General features: G+C 50.0%; 10 protein-coding genes and 2 pseudogenes across 10 annotated transcripts, besides 13 other annotated features; 1 reads left to right on the plus strand and 11 right to left on the minus strand.

The window, feature by feature from the left end:
* Window positions 1-110: 110 nt before the first annotated feature.
* Window positions 111-3866, minus strand: TraAM80_00821 (putative protein kinase; the record flags this gene model as incomplete). The annotated part of the gene is made up of 1 exon (XM_029377887.1): window positions 111-3866. One exon carries the CDS (start codon window positions 3864-3866, stop codon window positions 111-113), a length of 3756 nt encoding a protein of 1251 aa, XP_029242290.1.
* Window positions 3867-4276: 410 nt separating this feature from the next.
* On the minus strand, window positions 4277-4597 carry TraAM80_00822 (uncharacterized protein; the record flags this gene model as incomplete). The annotated part of the gene is made up of 1 exon (XM_029377888.1): window positions 4277-4597. One exon carries the CDS (start codon window positions 4595-4597, stop codon window positions 4277-4279), a length of 321 nt encoding a protein of 106 aa, XP_029242291.1.
* Window positions 4598-4907: 310 nt separating this feature from the next.
* On the minus strand, window positions 4908-5567 carry TraAM80_00823 (ER lumen retaining receptor protein; the record flags this gene model as incomplete). The annotated part of the gene is made up of 1 exon (XM_029377889.1): window positions 4908-5567. One exon carries the CDS (start codon window positions 5565-5567, stop codon window positions 4908-4910), a length of 660 nt encoding a protein of 219 aa, XP_029242292.1.
* A 43-nt stretch (window positions 5568-5610) lies between these two features.
* Window positions 5611-5632: a microsatellite.
* Window positions 5633-5964: 332 nt separating this feature from the next.
* Window positions 5965-6010: a microsatellite.
* Window positions 6011-6221: 211 nt separating this feature from the next.
* Window positions 6222-6250: a microsatellite.
* Window positions 6251-6354: 104 nt separating this feature from the next.
* TraAM80_00824 (hypothetical protein) lies at window positions 6355-6658 on the minus strand (annotated as a pseudogene).
* Window positions 6659-6977: 319 nt separating this feature from the next.
* Window positions 6978-7946, minus strand: TraAM80_00825 (protein transport protein sec13; the record flags this gene model as incomplete). The annotated part of the gene is made up of 1 exon (XM_029377890.1): window positions 6978-7946. The coding sequence occupies one exon, from the start codon at window positions 7944-7946 to the stop codon at window positions 6978-6980; it is 969 nt and encodes a 322-aa protein (XP_029242293.1).
* A 419-nt stretch (window positions 7947-8365) lies between these two features.
* TraAM80_00826 (uncharacterized protein) lies at window positions 8366-9034 on the minus strand (the record flags this gene model as incomplete). The annotated part of the gene is made up of 1 exon (XM_029377891.1): window positions 8366-9034. The coding sequence occupies one exon, from the start codon at window positions 9032-9034 to the stop codon at window positions 8366-8368; it is 669 nt and encodes a 222-aa protein (XP_029242294.1).
* Window positions 9035-9756: 722 nt separating this feature from the next.
* Window positions 9757-9799: a microsatellite.
* Window positions 9800-10207: 408 nt separating this feature from the next.
* Window positions 10208-10240: a microsatellite.
* A 65-nt stretch (window positions 10241-10305) lies between these two features.
* On the minus strand, window positions 10306-10998 carry TraAM80_00827 (e3 ubiquitin-protein ligase MIB2; the record flags this gene model as incomplete). Its single annotated transcript, XM_029377892.1, has 1 exon — window positions 10306-10998. One exon carries the CDS (start codon window positions 10996-10998, stop codon window positions 10306-10308), a length of 693 nt encoding a protein of 230 aa, XP_029242295.1.
* A 247-nt stretch (window positions 10999-11245) lies between these two features.
* Window positions 11246-11262: a microsatellite.
* Window positions 11263-11763: 501 nt separating this feature from the next.
* Window positions 11764-11790: a microsatellite.
* A 558-nt stretch (window positions 11791-12348) lies between these two features.
* Window positions 12349-12376: a microsatellite.
* A 222-nt stretch (window positions 12377-12598) lies between these two features.
* TraAM80_00828 (serine/threonine protein phosphatase catalytic subunit) lies at window positions 12599-13510 on the minus strand (the record flags this gene model as incomplete). Its single annotated transcript, XM_029377893.1, has 1 exon — window positions 12599-13510. The coding sequence occupies one exon, from the start codon at window positions 13508-13510 to the stop codon at window positions 12599-12601; it is 912 nt and encodes a 303-aa protein (XP_029242296.1).
* A 290-nt stretch (window positions 13511-13800) lies between these two features.
* Window positions 13801-14068, plus strand: TraAM80_00829 (hypothetical protein; annotated as a pseudogene).
* Window positions 14069-14443: 375 nt separating this feature from the next.
* Window positions 14444-14462: a microsatellite.
* Window positions 14463-14585: 123 nt separating this feature from the next.
* On the minus strand, window positions 14586-15542 carry TraAM80_00830 (uncharacterized protein; the record flags this gene model as incomplete). The annotated part of the gene is made up of 1 exon (XM_029377894.1): window positions 14586-15542. One exon carries the CDS (start codon window positions 15540-15542, stop codon window positions 14586-14588), a length of 957 nt encoding a protein of 318 aa, XP_029242297.1.
* Window positions 15543-15757: 215 nt separating this feature from the next.
* TraAM80_00831 (uncharacterized protein) lies at window positions 15758-16366 on the minus strand (the record flags this gene model as incomplete). The annotated part of the gene is made up of 1 exon (XM_029377895.1): window positions 15758-16366. One exon carries the CDS (start codon window positions 16364-16366, stop codon window positions 15758-15760), a length of 609 nt encoding a protein of 202 aa, XP_029242298.1.
* Window positions 16367-16469: 103 nt separating this feature from the next.
* Window positions 16470-16507: a sequence feature (A-rich).
* Window positions 16508-16539: a microsatellite.
* A 348-nt stretch (window positions 16540-16887) lies between these two features.
* TraAM80_00832 (uncharacterized protein) lies at window positions 16888-18624 on the minus strand (the record flags this gene model as incomplete). The annotated part of the gene is made up of 1 exon (XM_029377896.1): window positions 16888-18624. The coding sequence occupies one exon, from the start codon at window positions 18622-18624 to the stop codon at window positions 16888-16890; it is 1737 nt and encodes a 578-aa protein (XP_029242299.1).
* Window positions 18625-18672: 48 nt separating this feature from the next.
* Window positions 18673-18720: a sequence feature (A-rich).
* A 150-nt stretch (window positions 18721-18870) lies between these two features.
* Window positions 18871-18940: a microsatellite.
* Window positions 18941-19291: the final 351 nt, after the last annotated feature.

Consider the following 19291-nt stretch of genomic DNA (forward strand, 5'->3'; position numbering starts at 1 on the left):
TTTAGTGACACATTTAGGCCCTACCTAAGCAATTCTACGCATCGCCGTTGTATGTGGGTGTTGTGGAGTGTATGCATCACCCAGCACATTTCCTTCCTTCGGCTCCCGTTCTAGGCATCAATGAGCTCCATAATGGCTGTGGCCTCCGCAGACAACTCCCTGTCGTTGTCCTCTTCGCGTGCAATGGCCCTCAGTACAGTTGAGAGCCACTCTGATACCCGCTGCACGTCGCGCTTGCGACCGCGCTCGCAGGAGTACCGCAAGGCACGAAGCACAAAAACCACAACGGTGGGATTGCCACGTGTGTCGGAGATTATTTCCCGTAAGCGGGTCAGACTCTCTGTCGTTAGAAGATCGTAATGGGCCAGCGGTGACAAATGAACAAAGTAGCACACGCATGCAGCGGCATGTTCAGCAGCTGAGCGCACTGGTGAGGCGCAAAGTGGCAACCACAAGGATTCCATGCCTTGTTGTGGAAGAAGAAGTAGGCACTGCTGCGCTATGGGAGAGACTGTGTGGTTCACAGCATGCTTTAACAAAAAGGCGGAAAGTTCACAGCAAGGCTCCAGGAGGTGATCGATATCCTTTGTCACGGCCATTGTCAGCGTCTTCAAAAGGACTGACGTGAAAAACTCTTGCGTTGCCAAATAATCCATGATCTCCGCCATCCGCTCTGTTTGCACCACCAGAAAGAGCAGCAGCTGCAGTGGCACAGAGAGATTGCCTTGCTTAGAGCGCAGCATATAGCGCACCAGGTCCCCTGCTAATTCCACTGTGGCAATGCTGGCAAACGCCTTTGACCGCCGCTCGCCACACGTTGCAAGCAGACGCAGGGCAAGAATGGGAATAGGTTCGTTTTCATTCAGTAACTCCGGGAGCGAGGACGCGACGGCCCGCGTCAACTGGTCCAACTTCTCCGCTTCCATAATTTTCTCCTCACGTACTAGACCCGATGCATCAGCGAGGGGTGCAACAAAGGCACTTAGCGTACGCAGAGCCGAGAAGCGACGCTCAACGTCAGAACCGCCCAGCATACGCACATAGATCGGAAATAGCTCATTCACCAAAGCACGGCGATGCTTCAGAACACGCTCAGTGCTCTGTGTGAGAAGTCCTACTATTTTGTTCAATTCTTCTTCACATGCCGCATACCGTGGCGACGACATTGCCTTCTCCAGACAGGCACCCAGACTAACAAAAACATTCTCACGTAACTCCACCATCATGCCAAGATTTCTGGCAGTCAAGACATTGTACGCCGCATTCAAGGTGGCGGTAGTGGCACCAGACGAGGACCCCTCCGCCATGGCCGCCAAGCGCGCCTCTAAAAAAGCCCCCAAGTAGCACGTCAAGCTTGCTGCACACCGCTGCACGTAGGAATCCTTGTCCCGCACAACGCTATCGATGCAACCAATGAGCTTATTCGAAAAAAATCTCAAAAGCAGTTTCTCATCCATGCATCCTAGCAGGACAATGTACAACAACATTTTGCCTTTCACAGCGACAGAGGCGTAGTCGCATCCCGTGCATAGCCCGCTTACCACCGCCCCTGCGACACTGCTAATACGTTCAATGAGGTCTGTTCCCTGTTCTCGCGAAAGACGGGAGCTAGAAAAGATGTTTACCGCTTCCTTTCCCCACTGTTCCATAATGGGGTTCCGTACTGCCACAAGACTTTTTACAATCGCCATGTTAATAAATGTCAACAACGACTGCGCCGTTTTCGGCGCCGTCGCATCCGCGAGTACCTCACCGTACAACCTCAACTTCAGGTGTGATGACTCCAGGACCACCGGTATAAGATCCTCCCTCAGTGCGGACAACTTTAGTGCCGCACACGCCGCACTTGATCGCATGTGCTCGCTGCGACCAGACGCGGGTGGAAGCGCATAAACAGCCAACAACGCCGTCAACACCTCAGGCTTTGCAAAGATTTTGAGGGCAACAGTTGGATCACTCACCGACGCTAAATTCTCAATCGCTTTAACAGCGTAGTGCCTCAGCACGTCATCTGCATCCCCCAATACAGACAGGTATACGTTAAGTGTGGCGGTGGGGTTGAGCCCCCAAACATTTCGATCGCGTTCCCGCTGAACGGCGATGTAAATGAGAAGCTCCCCCAAACACGCTGCTAGTTTACGCTTCACCCGGGGGCTATCCTCACCGCCGTAGACCTCAATGATGGAGGAGAGAATGTTCGCCTTGGCAAGATCAGTGTGAATAAATGTGGCGTGACGCACGAGAATACCCATGATAGAGGCCGCCGTGGCGCGGTAGTTCGAAGGCGCCTTCCGCTGTGCCACCATCTTAAGACAAAGCACCATGATGGAGCTATTCACAATAAAATTTGCAATCGGTGCATCCATGCAGACCGTCTCAAAATAGCACAGAACATTTAACTTCTCTTCATAGCCCAGTGACGAAGAAGAAAGGGCTCGGTAGATCATCTTAATGAAGTCAGACTGCTGCTGTTCATTGAAAGTCTTTAGCTCCGCCTTCGTAGGGGGTCCAAATCCCAGTGTACCGGGGTCGTACTTTTGCTCAACAAACCGTTCAATGCGACTGTTCATCACGAGTGGACGAATGTGAGCGTCAGAGGCGTGCATCATTAATTTATCCAAGTATAAGTTTTCTAACCCGTCCACACCCACAGAGACACATGCAATGCTGCTGGCATCGGTGGCAGCGGTACGGTTATCGCTTGCCACATCAACGCCAGTTTCACTCTGGATGCCTTCCTTTTCGCGAAGAAACTGAGAAGGTGTGGCACCTACAGCAACGCCAGTTGACCCAGCCGTCAGCTGTCGTCCGTCTGCCTGAGTATCCATGCGAGATGCGGCGCCAGCGCCCTCAACCGCTGCGTCAGCCATTGCACTATGATCCTGTAAATCCACTTCCTCCGTTATCGTGGGACACTTTGAGGGCCCTCCTTCGCTGGCAAACTGCACAATAGTGTGATTACGCTTGGCATTCTCTACGGCCCACTCCACGTGTCTCTTCACTTCATCTTCAGACATTGACAAGTGACTGCTTGCACCCGCAGCTGCTCTGCGTTGCATCCAGCTCTCAAAGGCGGGCTGAGGCGGAAACGCAGTCGTGGGAAGCTGCAGCTTGCCCTCCCAGAAGTCGTGTGCAACAACATCGCTCCATGACGCGCGTCGTTGCGGATCCTTTACAAAAAGCAACTCCAATAAACTATTGAGCTCCTCTGAGAGAGTCTCGTGACGGCGAAAGGGCTCCATCATAATGTTTGTGATAAGGGAGGCGAGGTCTGAGCCGTCAAACGGCGGTTTACCGGCACCGAATTCATACAGGAGGCAGCCTAATGACCAAAGATCGGAGGCCATAGATGGGACACCCCCCTTTGTAAACAGTTCCGGTGCCATGTACAGCGGGGTGCCTACAGTTCCCTCGCCACGCACGGCGTTAAAGTCGCATGACAACCCAAAGTCGTAAAACCGCATTGTCATGGTGGAGTCCATCAGAATGTTTGACGGTTTTAAATCGCCGTAAACGACACCACGGGAGTGAATGTACATAAGGCCTTCCGCGATGTCAGTGCCAAACATCTGCACTGCCCGCCCAGAGAGTCGGCTGTGACAGTTTAACACCTGTCGCATGTCGCCACCAACGCACAATTCCGTGATGAGCCACAGGTGATTGTTTGTTTCATACCAATTGTGAAACTTGACCATGCGTCGGTGATCTGCGGAACGAAGAAAACGCACGTTTGTGAGTACGCGTTGCCGCCGGGACTTGTCAATGGAGGAGATTGCATAGTACTCAATTGTTTTTTTTCGGCGCCCCTTGTAGACGGTACTAAAACGGCCTTTACCTACCTCATCGTAAATCTGATAGTTGTTCATTGCTTGCTAGTCCCCTGCCTGGTCCTGCCTAGAACTGCAGCAACAGCAGTTATAGTAAACGTCTCTTCTCCTTCTCCTTCTCCTTCTTGTGCTTGTGCTCCGTTGGGGAGGTATGCGTGGAAAGAGCAGGACGCCTCCCCCCGATACCTCCTTCAACCCTTCATGCGGTTGTGTGAGGCGGTAAGGCAGCAATATAAAAAAAAATAAAAATGCACACCTTGTAAACGTGATTGACAGCGCCACAAACGCAACCCGGTGGCCACATGATTTATCCCCCCATACTCAACCACTCACACAAAGGCATACCCGCAGTTACAGAGGTGCCTCCGACGCAGCCATAAAAGAGAGGTAATGTGATGCAAAACATAAAGGGGAAAAACAACGCTGGGAATGAGAACTATGACCTTACATCAAAGCACATCAATCAAAGACAAAAAACAAACGCCTTTCTCATCCTCCTTCCACGACACACTAACAATCAGTCTCGGCCCTTCTGAAGCAGCATCACGATCAAACAACTTTGGCCCACTCTCTCCCCATACAATGTACCTTCCCATCACGCATGAAAGCGCAGACAGACCAGCGACTTGACTGTAACGTCGCCCAGTGTGGGCATCCGCCGTGTCCATCACTAGTACTATTCGTAGTGGTGTTTGATTGCGAATGCGCAAAATTCTCCCTCGCAGCCGAACTATTCTTCCCCATATACGCACATCGAGATAGTTCTGCATCCCCCTCGCCTCATATTCTGTGCCATTAGCGGCCCCTTCTTCCTCGCCTCTGTCCTTTCCTTCTTTGCTCACTCTTTTCTTTTTTCTACCTCTTGTGGGATTCGCTCTCTCCACTCATTCATTTCGTCTGCCGTGGTTCTCTTTTGGCCTATCTCTCCATTGCCCTTTTTTTTTCGTTCCATCCATGTGGAAGGTAAGTGTGTGGGGTCACAGTGTGCGGCCGCCCCCACTGGCCGCCGAAAAAAAAAACATATACAAGTAGGAGGTGTAAGGGCATCGTCCCACAACTTTTATTCTTTTTTTTTTATGACTACCGTGCCAGATCGTACCGCTGCTTCGCGCGCCTCACAACCTGCGTGATGTAGTGGTAGAAGAAGTCAACGTACAAGACAGTCTGCAGTACTCCTGCGCACACGGACACAACGTTCACACGGTGGAACACCCAGTACCTGTAAATCCAATGAATTAAGTAGAAAAATCGATACGCCCCCATGGCTGCCAGGTAGTGGGACGTTAGGGCCTCGTAGCGCTCCGTGTACTCCAGCAAAAAGATCTGTGGCAAAATAGCTACAGCCTCCAAGTACTGTGAAAAGGCCCACATTACATCCATTATCCATCCCTCACGGGGTTCGCCGTGAAAGAGCAATGCAAACACAACGCAGGGAATGATGAGGTAACGAATACGGAAGGTGTCATTCTCGTGATCGTAGGTAGCCTTCCACGGGCTCTTGTTGCGCATCAGGTGGCAAATATGCCACGACGTCGCCAAGAAGAAGATCTTCATCAACGTGTTGTACAGGGACAAGAAGGATGTGAACAGATCGAGGTAGCGTGTCGTGAAGACGAGCGCAAAAAGAAACTGCGTCTTAAGCGACACCCCGGCTGCCGACCGCTGCCGCAGCATCTTCCCTAACAGAATGATGATGGCAAGGAGGTGCAGCAAGTCACCGATCGTGCGTAAGACGTTCATCGCTCTCTCCCCACGTTTGGGTGTGCTGTTCTACTTGACGTTTAAAATAAAAAAAAATAAAAAAAGCAAACAGGACTTCCTCCTAGAGAGTGAGTTTTCGTCTTGCTATTCCCTCGCATGCAGCGCCCAGACACACACGTCGACACGCACGCAACGTCAAGAAGAAAAAAAAAACAAGGGAATTGGAACAACAAGGGACGTACAATTGTTTGCCTCCCTCTGCATTGAGGTCTCCTCTGTAACGGCGCGGGCCCACCGCCACCATCCCCGGTTCCCTCTTCTCACCAATGCGTCTAGCTCAGCAAATGCATCGTGTTTATATGCGCGTGCACGTTGGATGAAAAGAGAGCTGCGCCCCCTCCATGCACGCGCATATAAACACGATGTATTTGTTTTTAAAAACATCATCAACAACAAGGTAAAACAAACAACAACAACAAAAAGCGAGAGTGTGATGTGTTGGCAGAGATGCCTCCTACAAAACTTTTTCCAAAGCGAGGAGGAAGCCAAAACGAAAAAGACATCAATGTGCACACACAAAATTTAAGCTTGTTCTCTGTCCTTCTCGCCATTTCATTCCCTAAGTTTTCCTTCGAGCATGGAGGGAAGAGGGATAAGATAAAAAGTTTTCTTCCCCCTTCTGCTCCTTCTTCCCACAACACACACACGCACACACACACTCAGATTCATCTGCTCAATATTCCTCTTTCTTCTCCCTCCCCCTTTTCCTGCCTGATGTGCATGGCCAAAACAACAATGAATGGTGACAGGTCAGGATGCAAGAGTCATTCCTTCTTTATGTTTCGCGTTGGCACAAGCAACGGGTTCAGCTGTGCCATATAGATAAGAACCCATGACAGCCAGCAGCAGAAGGCGGCAGTGAAGCAAAGTATACGGACAAGCTCCAGCTGACTCTTCGCCCACAACGGCGCACTAAGTGCACCAAGGCTCCCTAAGGCAACAAAAAAAAGTGTCCCCAGGATGATGCCCATTCTATGCCTCTCCAATAGCGCCTGCAAGCGGCCACTACTTAAGAATAAGGACAACTATTGTCGTCCGAACAGTAGTATGTCAAAAACAGTGCAGGCCACTCCCCACCCACCTTTTCAACTAACTTTTTTCCTCCTTGTTGTGGTGCTGGTGTTAATGCTGGTGCTGGCTTTGATTGCTGTGGTGATTCCCCCCTTTCCCTTACACAGAGCGGTGGGAAGAAGCCAAGGATGAAGGATGTCAGCAGCAGCAAGAGCAACAGCGAGGGAATCAAGCCAAAGGAAATAGAAAGCAAAAAAAAAAAAACGGAAAACGTTGACAGAAGTGCTCAAATGAGGGATTATTGAAGTGAGAACGACACAGGCCGCCTCTTCAGTCCCACAGGTAGTGATAAGTACTCATGCGCACAGATTCATACAACTAAGTCCCGGGCGGGAGGAGTTCACAGGCACGCTCCCAGCCCTGCGACGAGGTACATTCCCGCCACATGCTGGCCGTCTCATTCGCACACGACACGAGTAGAAATGTACCCACAAGCGACCAGGAAAGCTTTGTCACACCATCCTCCTGCTGTGGCAGCATCATGCGGTTCCATTCCCCACGTGCCGCTCCGTCCTGCGACCAGACCACCACAAACCCTTCGTCAGACCCAGCTGCAATGTAAGTGAAAGGCATGCCCACCCCAGGCGCCCACGCCACCTCCCGCCAAGACGCCTCCACATCTAGTGAAAGTTCTTGTGGCTTCCATTCCTCACCACAGAGGGTCCAGACGGTCACGCTTCGATCGCCTCCGCAAGTGACAATACGGGGCGGAGCGAGCGGCACACCACCCGGCGGAAGTGAAGTAGCTCCCGTCAACTCGCTCTCCAGTGGCGCCATCAGGAGCATGCCAGGGGGCAATGAAGGCGCCCATGACAGAGAGCAGCAGCCGTTCGGGTGTGCAGTAAACTCTGTGTGGCTCCACTCCTGGTCTCGTCCAACGAACATCATAACAGACCCGCTCGCACAGCCAACAGTGAACATCTTTCCATACTCTGGCGGTGCCCACGCCGCGCACCAAGGCATGGATCCAATTGTCGCGAAGTATATCTTTGCCCATCCCTGCGAATCACCAAGGTCGCTCCAAAGAATTACCTGAGAATCCTCCCCGCACGACAGCAGAGTTGACGAATAGTGCGCGGGTGGTGCCCAAGCCACACACACGACGGCCCCGGTATGTCCCTCCAACACAACTAGGAGATCCCATTTATCTTGTGAGACGTTATTTAAGGCAAATACGCGAATCACGCCATCCTCACCACATGAAGCAAGTCGCTTCCCGGACGCATCCACCGCGGTGTCTGTGATAGGACCCGAGTGTCCCGTGTCTAATATCGCGTCAGAAACCATTTTACTAAACCTGCTACGAGGCCCAACTGGTTCACTATTTTAATACTATCTATGGACCCTCTCTACGTGCGTGAGAAAGCAAAAAAAAAAAAAGACGAAAAGACATGTACCACGCAAAGAATACCAATAATGATTCTCTCTCTCTCTCCCCAGGCAACAAAAGAATAGCGTCTTTCTGGCACCGCATTTGAGAAAAGCTTTGTGGTCAAACCCATTGATAGTAATAATAATAACACGAGAGTAACTCCACAATATCTATACACTTGGATAGACATCTTGGAACAGTTCTCTCGCACTCAGACATACATAAAGAGAGAAACAAAAAAACAAAAAAGAAACAGACGGTAAAAACCACATCTTCGCCCCCGCCTCCACCACCCATAGAGGCTCAATCACGGCACCATGAGTGACTTCCGTCTTTACCCCATCACAATAGCCCACCGCCGCCTCGACAAAATAACATGTTTCTGAATATACAACCAAAAACGGTCATACGTCCGCCAGCCCGCCATATCAACGCCCACCAGAGCCACAAAAACAACAACAGCGGCGATGACTGACCAAAACGACTGGTACGCGGAAGTCAAAGTTTCCGCCAAAAGCCACTGTCTTCCTTTTAAGACAGTATAGTTCGGAATACACAACAAAAGTAAAAACAGTCCGCAGTGCAAAATCACATAATCGCATGAAAAAAGAACGAGCGCAATATTGTGCCTGCACCACGAAAACTGCGTCGCCTCGTGCCAATCTCCAAGGTATAGTCGCGTTGCCTTCACACAAATGAGTTTGGGGTGCATCTCAATAAGTGTGTTGAGAGCCTGAACAGATAACTCATTCTTCCAATTCCGTGGTGTGTCATTCAAGGAAAAGCCATCTAAAACGTCTAGACTCCTGCATGCCATCAGCACCCGGTGAATTGCTGTGGCATCATTCCATCCCTCCAGTGTGAGTGTGGGCAGCTGCGTGCAACGCTGCAGGTAAGGCACCAAATACAACGCCATTGGCTGGCAAAAGCGAGAAAGATAAATGTATTCAACACCAGGATTCCAACGAAAAGGGGGTCCAATCAGCTTTGCATCCAACGTCATCAAAACGCTCCAAATTATAGGAGGTAGGCACAACAATGCCCCTGCAACCTCATTCCGAGCCAAACTCGCAAATCCCACGTGAGCGACTGCGGTAAGAAGGAAGAAAGTACGTCGTGTTCACGATACACGTAGGCTGCTCTGGTAAGCCAAACAGGGACGGATGGGCCGCAGCATAGCCGAGAAGTACCTGAATATCATTTAGGCTCCACCTGTGCGGCGGCATAACACCAAAATAATAATAATCCACAGTATACGGGCATGTGACTTGTCAGCGCACGACACTCAAAAAAAGGATTAAAGAACTTCGGCCGCCAGCGCCGTGGTTCCATGGCATTACTGCTCTCTTAAGGAACACATTTGGAGGGAAGGGGAGGGGGAAAATACATCAAACACTGCAGCATCGTACCGCAGTAAATATCCCACGTTGGGGAAAAAAAATGGGAGCAAGGTACAGAAACGGCTGCCCCACCAAAAATTATGGACAAAGAATTATACGAACACAGAGTTGTTTTTTGCCGCACGAGAGGCAACCACGGGCGCACGGGATCGTCAGCCCTTTCAGCGAGCGCCAAGGCGACAACTGGTAAGAGCACCCGCACTTCATCATGGACCCAAAACAAGGCATCGTGACAATGTGGCCGCCAGCAACAATACCCCTGCTTCGATGCCACAAGGTGGCAAACAAATAACAAAATAATTATGACAATAAACAGAGCAGCACCCAATAACAACAACAACACCAAAACCCAAAGATAAAACAAAACACATTTTGCAAACAACTTTTCACATGAGTCCCTCCACCAGCTGCCTGCAGTATTCACCACGGCCCTCATCACATGCTTCGGAAGGGTAAAAAATGAAGGGCCAGCGCAACCCCTCGCCGCAGTGCTACGATCTGTGGGAGCTCAAACGAATTGCGCAGGACAATTTTGTCCCGCAGCTCTTCCACTCTCGCGTAAAGTCAAGACGCTTCCAAGCGGCACCTGCTCCCGGCCACCGCGCACGCACATCATTGACAAAGGAGATGGCCTCCCAAAGGAATACACACCCTTCCCTCCGACTATTATCCCTGAAGCCTCATTATGAATAAGAAGAAATAAAAAAAAAAAGTTCCAACATTCATTACTCACATACATTCTCCATTGGATTAAGGACCGCACCACTAAATCATGCACAGACAAAAAAAAAAACAACAACAACAACAACTTTCCTCCCCCGCAAATTTAACTGTTGCTTGTATGCCGCATCACTTTAGTGGAGAAAAAGAGATGTTATTCGACCCCATCAACATCAGCAGAGCCCAAAAGCCTCGCAGGATCATGATGCCGCGTCGGTGGGGAGTTGTTGATGTCTGCGGGAAACGAAGATTCCTCAGAAGTGAGTTGCTCACCGTGATCCCGGGGAGCGGGGATGCTCTGAAGCAAAGTGTCACCCACACAAACCGTCACCGCTCTCGGTGGAAAATTATTTTCGTCCTCCCCAAGACTCACTGTACCTCGCGTGTGGCATTCTATTTCGTGGTCGTGCTCAAGCAGCAGGGTTTCCATAGCCTCAAAGTTCTTTCCGTAGATCAGTTGGATAGGCGTTTTATCAAACAAATTCCTTGTGGACGCATGCCACCCCCACTTCAACAGCCGTCGTGCAGCCTCGAGTTGGTTGTTAAGAGCGGCAAAATGGAGGGCCGTATTACCCTCGTGATTCGGCACGTCCGGCGAGGGACCGAACTCCATGAGCATCTCCAAAATCCCTATGTGGCCATTCGCAGCCGCGAGATGAACCGCAGTGCGACCCTGCTCATCCCTTGCATCAATGAGCGAAGGTGTGGTGGCGAGGTACGCGAACAGTTGCTTCGCGTCATCACCATCGTTATATCGGGCGCAATCCAAAAACGCGTCGGTGATGGTTTCCGCCGCGCGATACTCATCTTCTTCCACAACTGTGGCTGCTGCTGTCGCCGACGCCATTTCCGCTTCACCAGAGAAAGGTCCCAACACAGCAACGACTAGAAGGAAAAAAAAAGGAGAAACAGAACACCACTACCGCGCCACTAGCGGAAGAAGACAGCCAGCTCTGTACAATCCATGAGAATACAGAAACTACCAACAGGAGCAAAAACGAATAACTAAGATGAACAAAATGGAAGACATAAATAAAGCAAGGATCATTGAAGAAAGAAGCAATTTAAAAAATGATCAGGTGTCATAAAGTGGGACACACACACACACACAGAAGCCCACATATATGCGAAGACGTTGAGGAAGCGTGGCATGAAACTCCCCCCTGCCCCCTGCACCCACGCATCACTCCTTTCGTATTCACTTTTTTTTTTCTTCCAATGCCTTTTTTTGTCATTTTCTGCCCTCTTCTATGTATACGCTTATTGACTAGCTACATATTGATCTTAATTGTGGGCAGGACAAAAAAAAAACAAATGAGGTGAGGGACAAAAAAAAAAAGAGGCGGCACCCACTGCACTTTTCAGTGAAAAACTTCCTTGCTCTTGTCCATGAGGCGTGAAAAAGTTCGAGGCAAGACACCACACACACTGCCAAGGGAAAGCCGTGAGGAACTTGAAAAAACAAAGGGAAAAATAGGTGCGTGAGTGACCAGAAAAAAAAAAAAATAAAACACAAGAATGAACGGCTGACGGGAGATGCAACGTCACAAATAAAAATAATATATGAGAGAAAAGTCTGCAAAGAACCAACGCAACAAAAAACATTTGGAAGTTTTTTTTTGTTTTTGTTTTTGTTTTTAAAGAGCAAAAAAATGGCATTTCACACGAGAAGATATGGTTCGGCCTCCCACAAGAGTTGTAACCAGTTGGGCACGACCCAGAGAAGACACATCACCCACAAAGTGTGGCAAACAAAAGAGGTGAATATGATAACACACATAAATGAGCAGTGGAGGGCAGTTGACTAACCCGTCCGCGCTTATCACTCATGTGCCTCTCAGTACGGAAATTATCTGCGCATGCGCATAAACTCCAACGCGCACGTGCTCATTCTCGCATCGCCGACTTTATTACAAGTACCGCTCTTGTTATAGTTGATATATTTACCCCATGTTTCTTTATCAGACCCAATATCCTGCGTTTTTCAAGTTCCTTCGTCCTGTATCTTATCTTCCTTTCATTTACGCTCTTTCCGCCCCTCCCACTAGGAGTCTGCATAGCTCCTTGTCCCGTGCCGTACTCCACGTCATGCATCCACCTTTATCATTCCTATGTGTGCACAAAAAGCACCGTCCCGTCCCTCTCTCCAGGTTCCCCCACGCTGCATCGCTTCCCTCGTTCCACAATTCGCTTTTCGTATATACATATATATATATATATATATACTTTAACCTTCCCCTGTTCCTTTCCTCATCACTCAAACCTTGCTCATAATCCTTCCTGCGGTGCTTTCCTTTTCGCCGTAGGCCCTTCGCTTGCTCCTTTTCATCAAAACCACTCAGCTTCTCTGCCGCATCCTCTTCCTCTATGCGCGTCACTCCCCTAAGTTTTTTTTTCTACCTCAACTCCCTCTCGTCCAGATTACATCTATCACATCTTCCCTCATTCTATTGATAGAACTTGGGTTTCTTCACAGAAGGCTTGAGAATCTGAAATGAGCATAGAAGGTCCGCGTCCACCGACATGACCGCACCACTGTTATCAAATTCATTACAATAGTTGGGGGCGGAAAAAATAGTTATGAGTTGCCGTTTCGCGAAGAATTGATAGCCATCCTCCACTACTTGATGTGCACGGACGATAAGGTCAAACTCATGCTTCCGAAGAAACTTCTCTACGATATCTTGACCAAATGTATAGGAGACGCCGCGGTCATTCTCACCCCAGCCAGAAAGGCCCTCCTCAGGGTCGGACCACAGCAAGTCACAGATGAGACCCGCGTCCGTGACATCGCAAGGTCGTGCAATCCTCTTGATCTGGTCCATGGTTTGCAGCTCTGGAGAAAGACCGCCGTGACAGCAAAATATTTTGTCGTCAATGATGCAGGCAACAGGAAGGCAATTAAACGTGTCTGTAAAGGCTTTCCAGAGACGGATGTTGTAGCGCCGTTTGCATTCGTCAAAAAAGCCATAGATGCGATTAATGCTTGCACACTCATGATTACCGCGGAGCACAAAAAAGTTCTCCGGGAACTTGACCTTAAATGCGAGTACGAGGCAGATGGTTTCCAGACCTTGTTTGCCGCGGTCTACGTAGTCGCCAAGGAAGAGGTAATTGGCTGAAGGTGGAAAGCCGCCGTTGTCAAATAGACGGAGGAGGTCGTAGTATTGCCCGTGAATGTCCCCACATATTTTAATAGGGGCCTCAAGCTCCAAAAGGGCGGGCTGCGCCAGAAGAACCTCCCGGCTTCGCAGTGCAAGGTTTTTGACGTCATTCTCGGCTAAATTGACTTGTTTTCCCGGCTTTGACATGCGGACTGCCAGAAGTTTGTCAATGATGGCATCCACGTCTAGAGACATAGCAAACACCTCTATATCCTCCGCCTCGTTGTAATGTCCCCTCTTGTGACCCCTGCGGCTTATTCCCTAATACAACTTTGCTGTTTTTGCCGTTGTGTGTCGTTTTGCGCGCTTTGCTCGTTACTCTGCCCACTTTTTCTTCCTCGTCGTTGTGTGCCTATAAACTCCCTCTCTCCCTCGCCCTGGCACACGCGCACACACTAAGAGATACAGAGAAAACACGCGTGCTGTCCCTTCTCGCTTCCTTCTCCTAATCCTCTTCGATCTACCTCCTTCACCTTGGACCTATGAACGCGAAGGCACGATGACCCTTCTCAAAGCAAAAAAAAACGGCGCCTGTCCCACGGTTCCTGTTTTCTCTTCCTTGCGCTGGCGCTTTTTCTTCTACTCTCGCCCTCTTTCTCCCTCTCTCCCCCTTTTATTCCACTTTAAATAATAGACGGGAACTGGAGATGCTTGCTTGTCGCTGTCCACACCTGTTCTAGCAGTTGGTGGGTGTTTGCTCGTCTGCGGACACTAAGGCGGGTGACTTTGCTTACTCCAAAAAAAAAAAAGAAAAAAAACTGTAGACTACTCAACAAAGACGCGACAAGATGTGGGGGAAAAAAGGAGGGGGAAAGGACGAGTGAAGGAGAGAAAATGCGCACGGTCATGCTTTTAGCCGTGCACAGCAGCAGAGAGGCATGGAAGTGTGTCGAGCCTACACGCGCGTCTGTGTTTTCCCCGCGTCCTCATTCTGGGAGATGACACAACCATTTCTGTCACTTCTGTGCTTTGCACCCGCGGTTCCGGGCATGGCAATGGATGCTCCCTGGGCGCCGTGACTCCCGTGTGGGCAAAGTCATCTCAGGCACATAAAGTAAGAAAAAACAACAACATATAAACGGTCACAAAAAACGACTCACACAAATGCACAACGAGAGTGGTTGGATGCTCTCTCTCTCTCTCTCTCATACACACACTCCATCTCATTCGCTTGCAGCATTACTCCTTCACTCATGTGCGCTCCGGTTGTCCACCCCAGACGGAAAGAGGGAATGAAGAACCCAAGTACTCCTTTCAACCCGCATCCCAACTACGCAGTTCCGTCCACGCCGCCTGCCTCCTCCCTATCCTCGTCGCTGCTCATGTCACCTGTGACACAGCGCTCCAGCGTGACCGCGGATGTTCCATGCAGGCTCACCGCAAATCGCAATGGAGGCGTGGGTGCAGGCCACTCCGCCTCGTAGTTCTTCACGGTGCCACACAGGAACGCAATTTTCGCTTTGGGGCCTGGCACAAACACCACACGCACCGTGATAACGTCATGATTCTTAAATCCCGTCCCCGACACGTATGTCTTCTCCTCATCAAAGCACTGTACAAGCTCACCTGTGTTACAGTACGCAATGGAGTGCGGCTGACCTTGCAGCGGCTCATTCTCAAGCGGCGATTCTGTGCCGATGAGGCCAACTGATACCAGCTCACACTTGTCGACACGCAGAATAAAAATGGACTTCCCTCTTGCTGGCAACGGCTCCCTGCCGCAAATGCCGAGGATGTTCTCCGTGCTGAAGTGCATGCTATCTTGCGAAACGCCTGGACCACTCACAAATCGCCACCGCGCTGGAGGGTCGATCAGAGCGCGCAGCCTTTCAATACGGTAGAATTCAGCGTCCTCTGCCAAAAAAACAACTTTTTCAGTGGCAATGGGCAGCTCATAGCCGCGCAGGTAATTGATGATGTGTCGAAAGTTCTCGGGGTCGCGGTCCACAAATGGATTTCCCTTGGGGTCACGGGGGAGACCCGCGAAGTCGCTGTCTACCCACTCTGACAATAGCGACGGCTCCGCGCACAGCGTGCTGGCCAACGTCGTGATGCAGCTACCACCCACATTGACACAAATGCGTGTGTCGGTTAGGAAGGGAGGGGGAACCAACGACGATTGCCCATCAGGCCCGGCATCCTCGTTTTCGCCGGTCTCACGCACTCTTGCTGCTTGGCCAACGTCATTTCCTTTACGAAATCGTTTTAAGGGGGGTTCCCCCTCCATACGCCTTTTGTTCCCTCTTGTGCGGCAAAAAAGGAGACGCGATGATAGTGAAAACACGCGGGACAATGCCAAGTCCGCTTGCACAAGCTAACCCCTCCAACGTCATTAAATAAACAATAGATATGTATCATCTCCAAAGGGATACTCGTCGCAACGGTGGTTATATCTGTATAGCCAGGGATACGCAAGCGGTTCTGCAAAGTTGGTGTGCATATTTAAAGATCGTCTGCCAACTGCAAGCAATCTTCATCACTGTCAACACCAGAAGGAATGGCAGAAACTTTAGGTGTGGGGTTTGCAGCGACTGGCGTGACAGACCCAAGACAGGCCTCGCGCGGTCTCTTGTGAGTTACCCCACGAGCCGTGTCCTGGCACCCGTTGGACATGTATTCTTCTTGGTGAGGCGGAAGATCTGTGAACGGAGATGCTGACGACGCAAACCCCACGGCAGTATTTTGACCGCTCTCTGGTGGTCCCTCCGGTAGCATAAGGGCGACGAGGTGCTCCAAGCAGACAATTAGAACCGGCTGCATCAGTGTCGGTGTGACAAGCACAGTGACATCACGAAGCAGGAGCAGCGCCCCTGAGGCCAAGACATCGGGGTACCGACTCGATACAGCACCGTGGATGGCGCAGTGCACCGTACCTGTTGCATCCCGCAGCAGCACTGTACAATCCTGCGCGGACTCCGCCACAATTTTTTCAAGAAGACCACCGCAGCAAGCCACTTTCTGTGATGTAAGCAGAGCGTTAACTTGGCACAGCGATGTCAACGTGTAGCCCTTTGCCGATGCTTCTCGTTGCAGCAACAGCTGATAGTCCATGCAATACACCTGTCTGCTACGCCTGGGGCCGGTCCGCCCGCCCGCCTACCCTTCTTCTTCTGCTTTGTCTCCTCTCTCTTCGTGCCCCTGCCGTGCATCCTACCAAAAAAAAAAAAAAAGATACAAAGAAACGCTCAACTCACAAAACAACACTAAACCAACAACAATAACAATCCACAGCCATCATTGACACTACGCAGAAATAGGGAGAGTGTGCGTAACAATAAAAACAAAAAATAGAACGTGCGAGAATGTTTGTTTTCCTCTGATTTTGTCTTTGCTGTTGCTGCTGCTTCCCCTCAAACTGCTGTGGTTATCGAAGACCGTGCATGATGGGCTCCCACACCCCATCAAGAATGCGCCATTCGCAGAATCCTCAGGCATTTGGCAACCGTTTCCCTTTTTCTCCTTTATTTCTTTTACTTTTTCCCATTTTGTACGCAATGCTCTCCTCTCCTCATCTCTTCACCCTCTTCACTTTTCTAGATGCAAGCGTACGGACAGATGCCGCCTTACACAAGTTACTGAGTGTACAGTGCAAAAAGGGCGGCTGCAGCAAGACTCAAGCGAACACAGCAGAAGGTCCACCTGTCGATTGACGCATTGCTGCACAGCGCGCACATTATGGAGTGCACAAAAAGTGAGAGGCCGAGCACAAATGCGGGGTAAAAACCCGACACAAGACCCACGATTGCCGCTATAGCAAACAACGCCATAAACGCTGATTCGACCGGCGAAAGTGACGTTCGCCCCTCAGAAGCACGAGCAAGGGCTATGAGATGTCGTAGCTCTTCTTCCTCTATTGCATCCCGCGTGTGACGGTGTAAACTCATTCTTTTTACATGCTCCAGGGTCAACGCATCACGCTCCTCCTGCTCACTCTGTGCAAATGCCTCAATGATGGATTTGGCAAACCAAGCAACCGCGGTCACCACAAACCAATGCATAAGCATCATAACGAGCGAATCTCCTTCCTCCTCCACATCATTTTTTTCAGTTCCTCTTGCTCTGGCTGCAATCGTTTCCCGTGCTTTTAATATTGGGACAATAGACATCTCTACTATTTCCTTGGTGCTCTTCGAACTGATGGATGCGGGAAGGACCAAAAACTTACCCACCGCACTTCCCACGAAACGTATGATGCGTTCAATATTGTCGCCGGAAAAGAGCAAGACAAAAAAAACAGCTTGCATATTAACCTTAATCAACGCTTTACCAATAAACGTTGCTCCAAAAAAAGTCCAAAACGGCATAAGGAAATGCCCACATGCCATTCCACAAAGGTCAAAGGCCATATTGGGCCAGGCAGCAAGAAGAAGGATGGCCCAGAAACCGTAGCGTTGAATTTTATTCAATGTCCATATCTTCATATGATTCAGTACATCATACTTTGAGACCTCGTCCAGCTCCGCGTGTCGCTTGCCTTGTCGAGCGGCTGCATAGCTCAAGGCGTAGGGTGGAATCTCCCCGATTGCTGTTCCCGCACCCCAAAAAACACACGCGGGAACCACCTTCAATAAACGTGCCAAAGTCGAGGGAGCGGATGTGCCAGGATGGGGCGTGACGCACATAAATGTGCGATCGCGTGGACCATAAAAACGATTGACAGGGTAGGTCCAGTAGTTGGTGTTACCACAATAATCTGCGGAGGAACAGGCAAGATAAATATGTGGAAAAAGGAAGAGCAATCCTGAATGCATCCCTGTACCCAAGCCAACAGAAGAAAGTATACCAAGCACCAACCACCATATGGCATCAGCAAGCAGATACTCCACCTCTCGCCATGTTCCTTGACTAAAAAAGGCATCCCGCCGCAGCACATCGCCTTGACCTTCCTCCCACCACCCCACAAACTGGGCCTTATTGAGGCGAGAAGCATTGTTAGGAAAGGTAGCTTGTGCCTTTTGTGCGATACCCGTGGAATGGCCTAACACCCGGGTGTAGTAGACCTCTAAATCCTCGGGTGAGACGAGACCATCTTTGTCTGCGTCAAGAGCGACAAACGCATGACCAGCAGGAGAATCGACCCAAAAAAGGGACATTGCAGTTATTAAGAGCAAGACAGGAACGGCTACCTGAAGCACAGACGGCGTTAAATGTGCTGTCACATAGCGGGTGATGTACTTCACGCACATGACAAGAGACAATCGAAGCACTCTTAGCGGCTGGCGTAGAAGGTTAATTTCTTCTCGTTCATTAGCCAAAATAGCCTCAGCGCGCTCCATTGACAAAAATATAGCTTCTGTTTCCTTTCCCATCCCTTAAATGAATTATGGCTCCCCATTTGTATCCCCACGTGGGATAAAAAAAAAAAAGAGAGAGAGAAGGAAAAGAGAAAGAAAGTGAAAAATAGAGGGATCAACAACGACAAGGATACGTCCAGAAGACATCCCAATATTGGGCTACCAAGCCCAACGACAACAACAATTGTCATTTCCAAAACAGGGTGGTGCATCAAACTTAACCGTGGAATTACCTTCAAGTGTGTGCATGTATATAGCACCCTCCTTTTCTTCTTCGGCTTCTTCATCTTTGTCTTTCCCCCCTCTCTCTTTCTCTCTCTCTCTCTCTTTCATGCTTAACTACTTAGCGTAATTCTATTATTATAACTTTCCTCTTCCTTCTCCTCTCCACAGCATTACATACACAATAAAAAAAAGACAAAAATGAAAGGCCACCCCAACCACACACTGACACAACCCAAATATTGAGCTTCTTGGTCTCTTGCCTCTTCATGTTCGCCCAGACAAATTGTTCCGCTAAAACCGAACACTCTGAGTGACCTTCGACTTAATGGAGGGCACACCAATGAACCCGCCTTCAGGCTCAGGCTGGAAGCTGCGGGTCTGGGCCTTGTGAATGCGCATGCCCTTCTCGTACTTGCGCCGCTGCGCCGTGCGAGGTGTCTTGCGGTCCTTGGGACGA

This window comes from Trypanosoma rangeli, assembly GCF_003719475.1.
Source record: "Trypanosoma rangeli strain AM80 chromosome Unknown Tra_15.4_contig_00015, whole genome shotgun sequence".
Lineage (NCBI taxonomy): Eukaryota > Euglenozoa > Kinetoplastea > Trypanosomatida > Trypanosomatidae > Trypanosoma > Trypanosoma rangeli.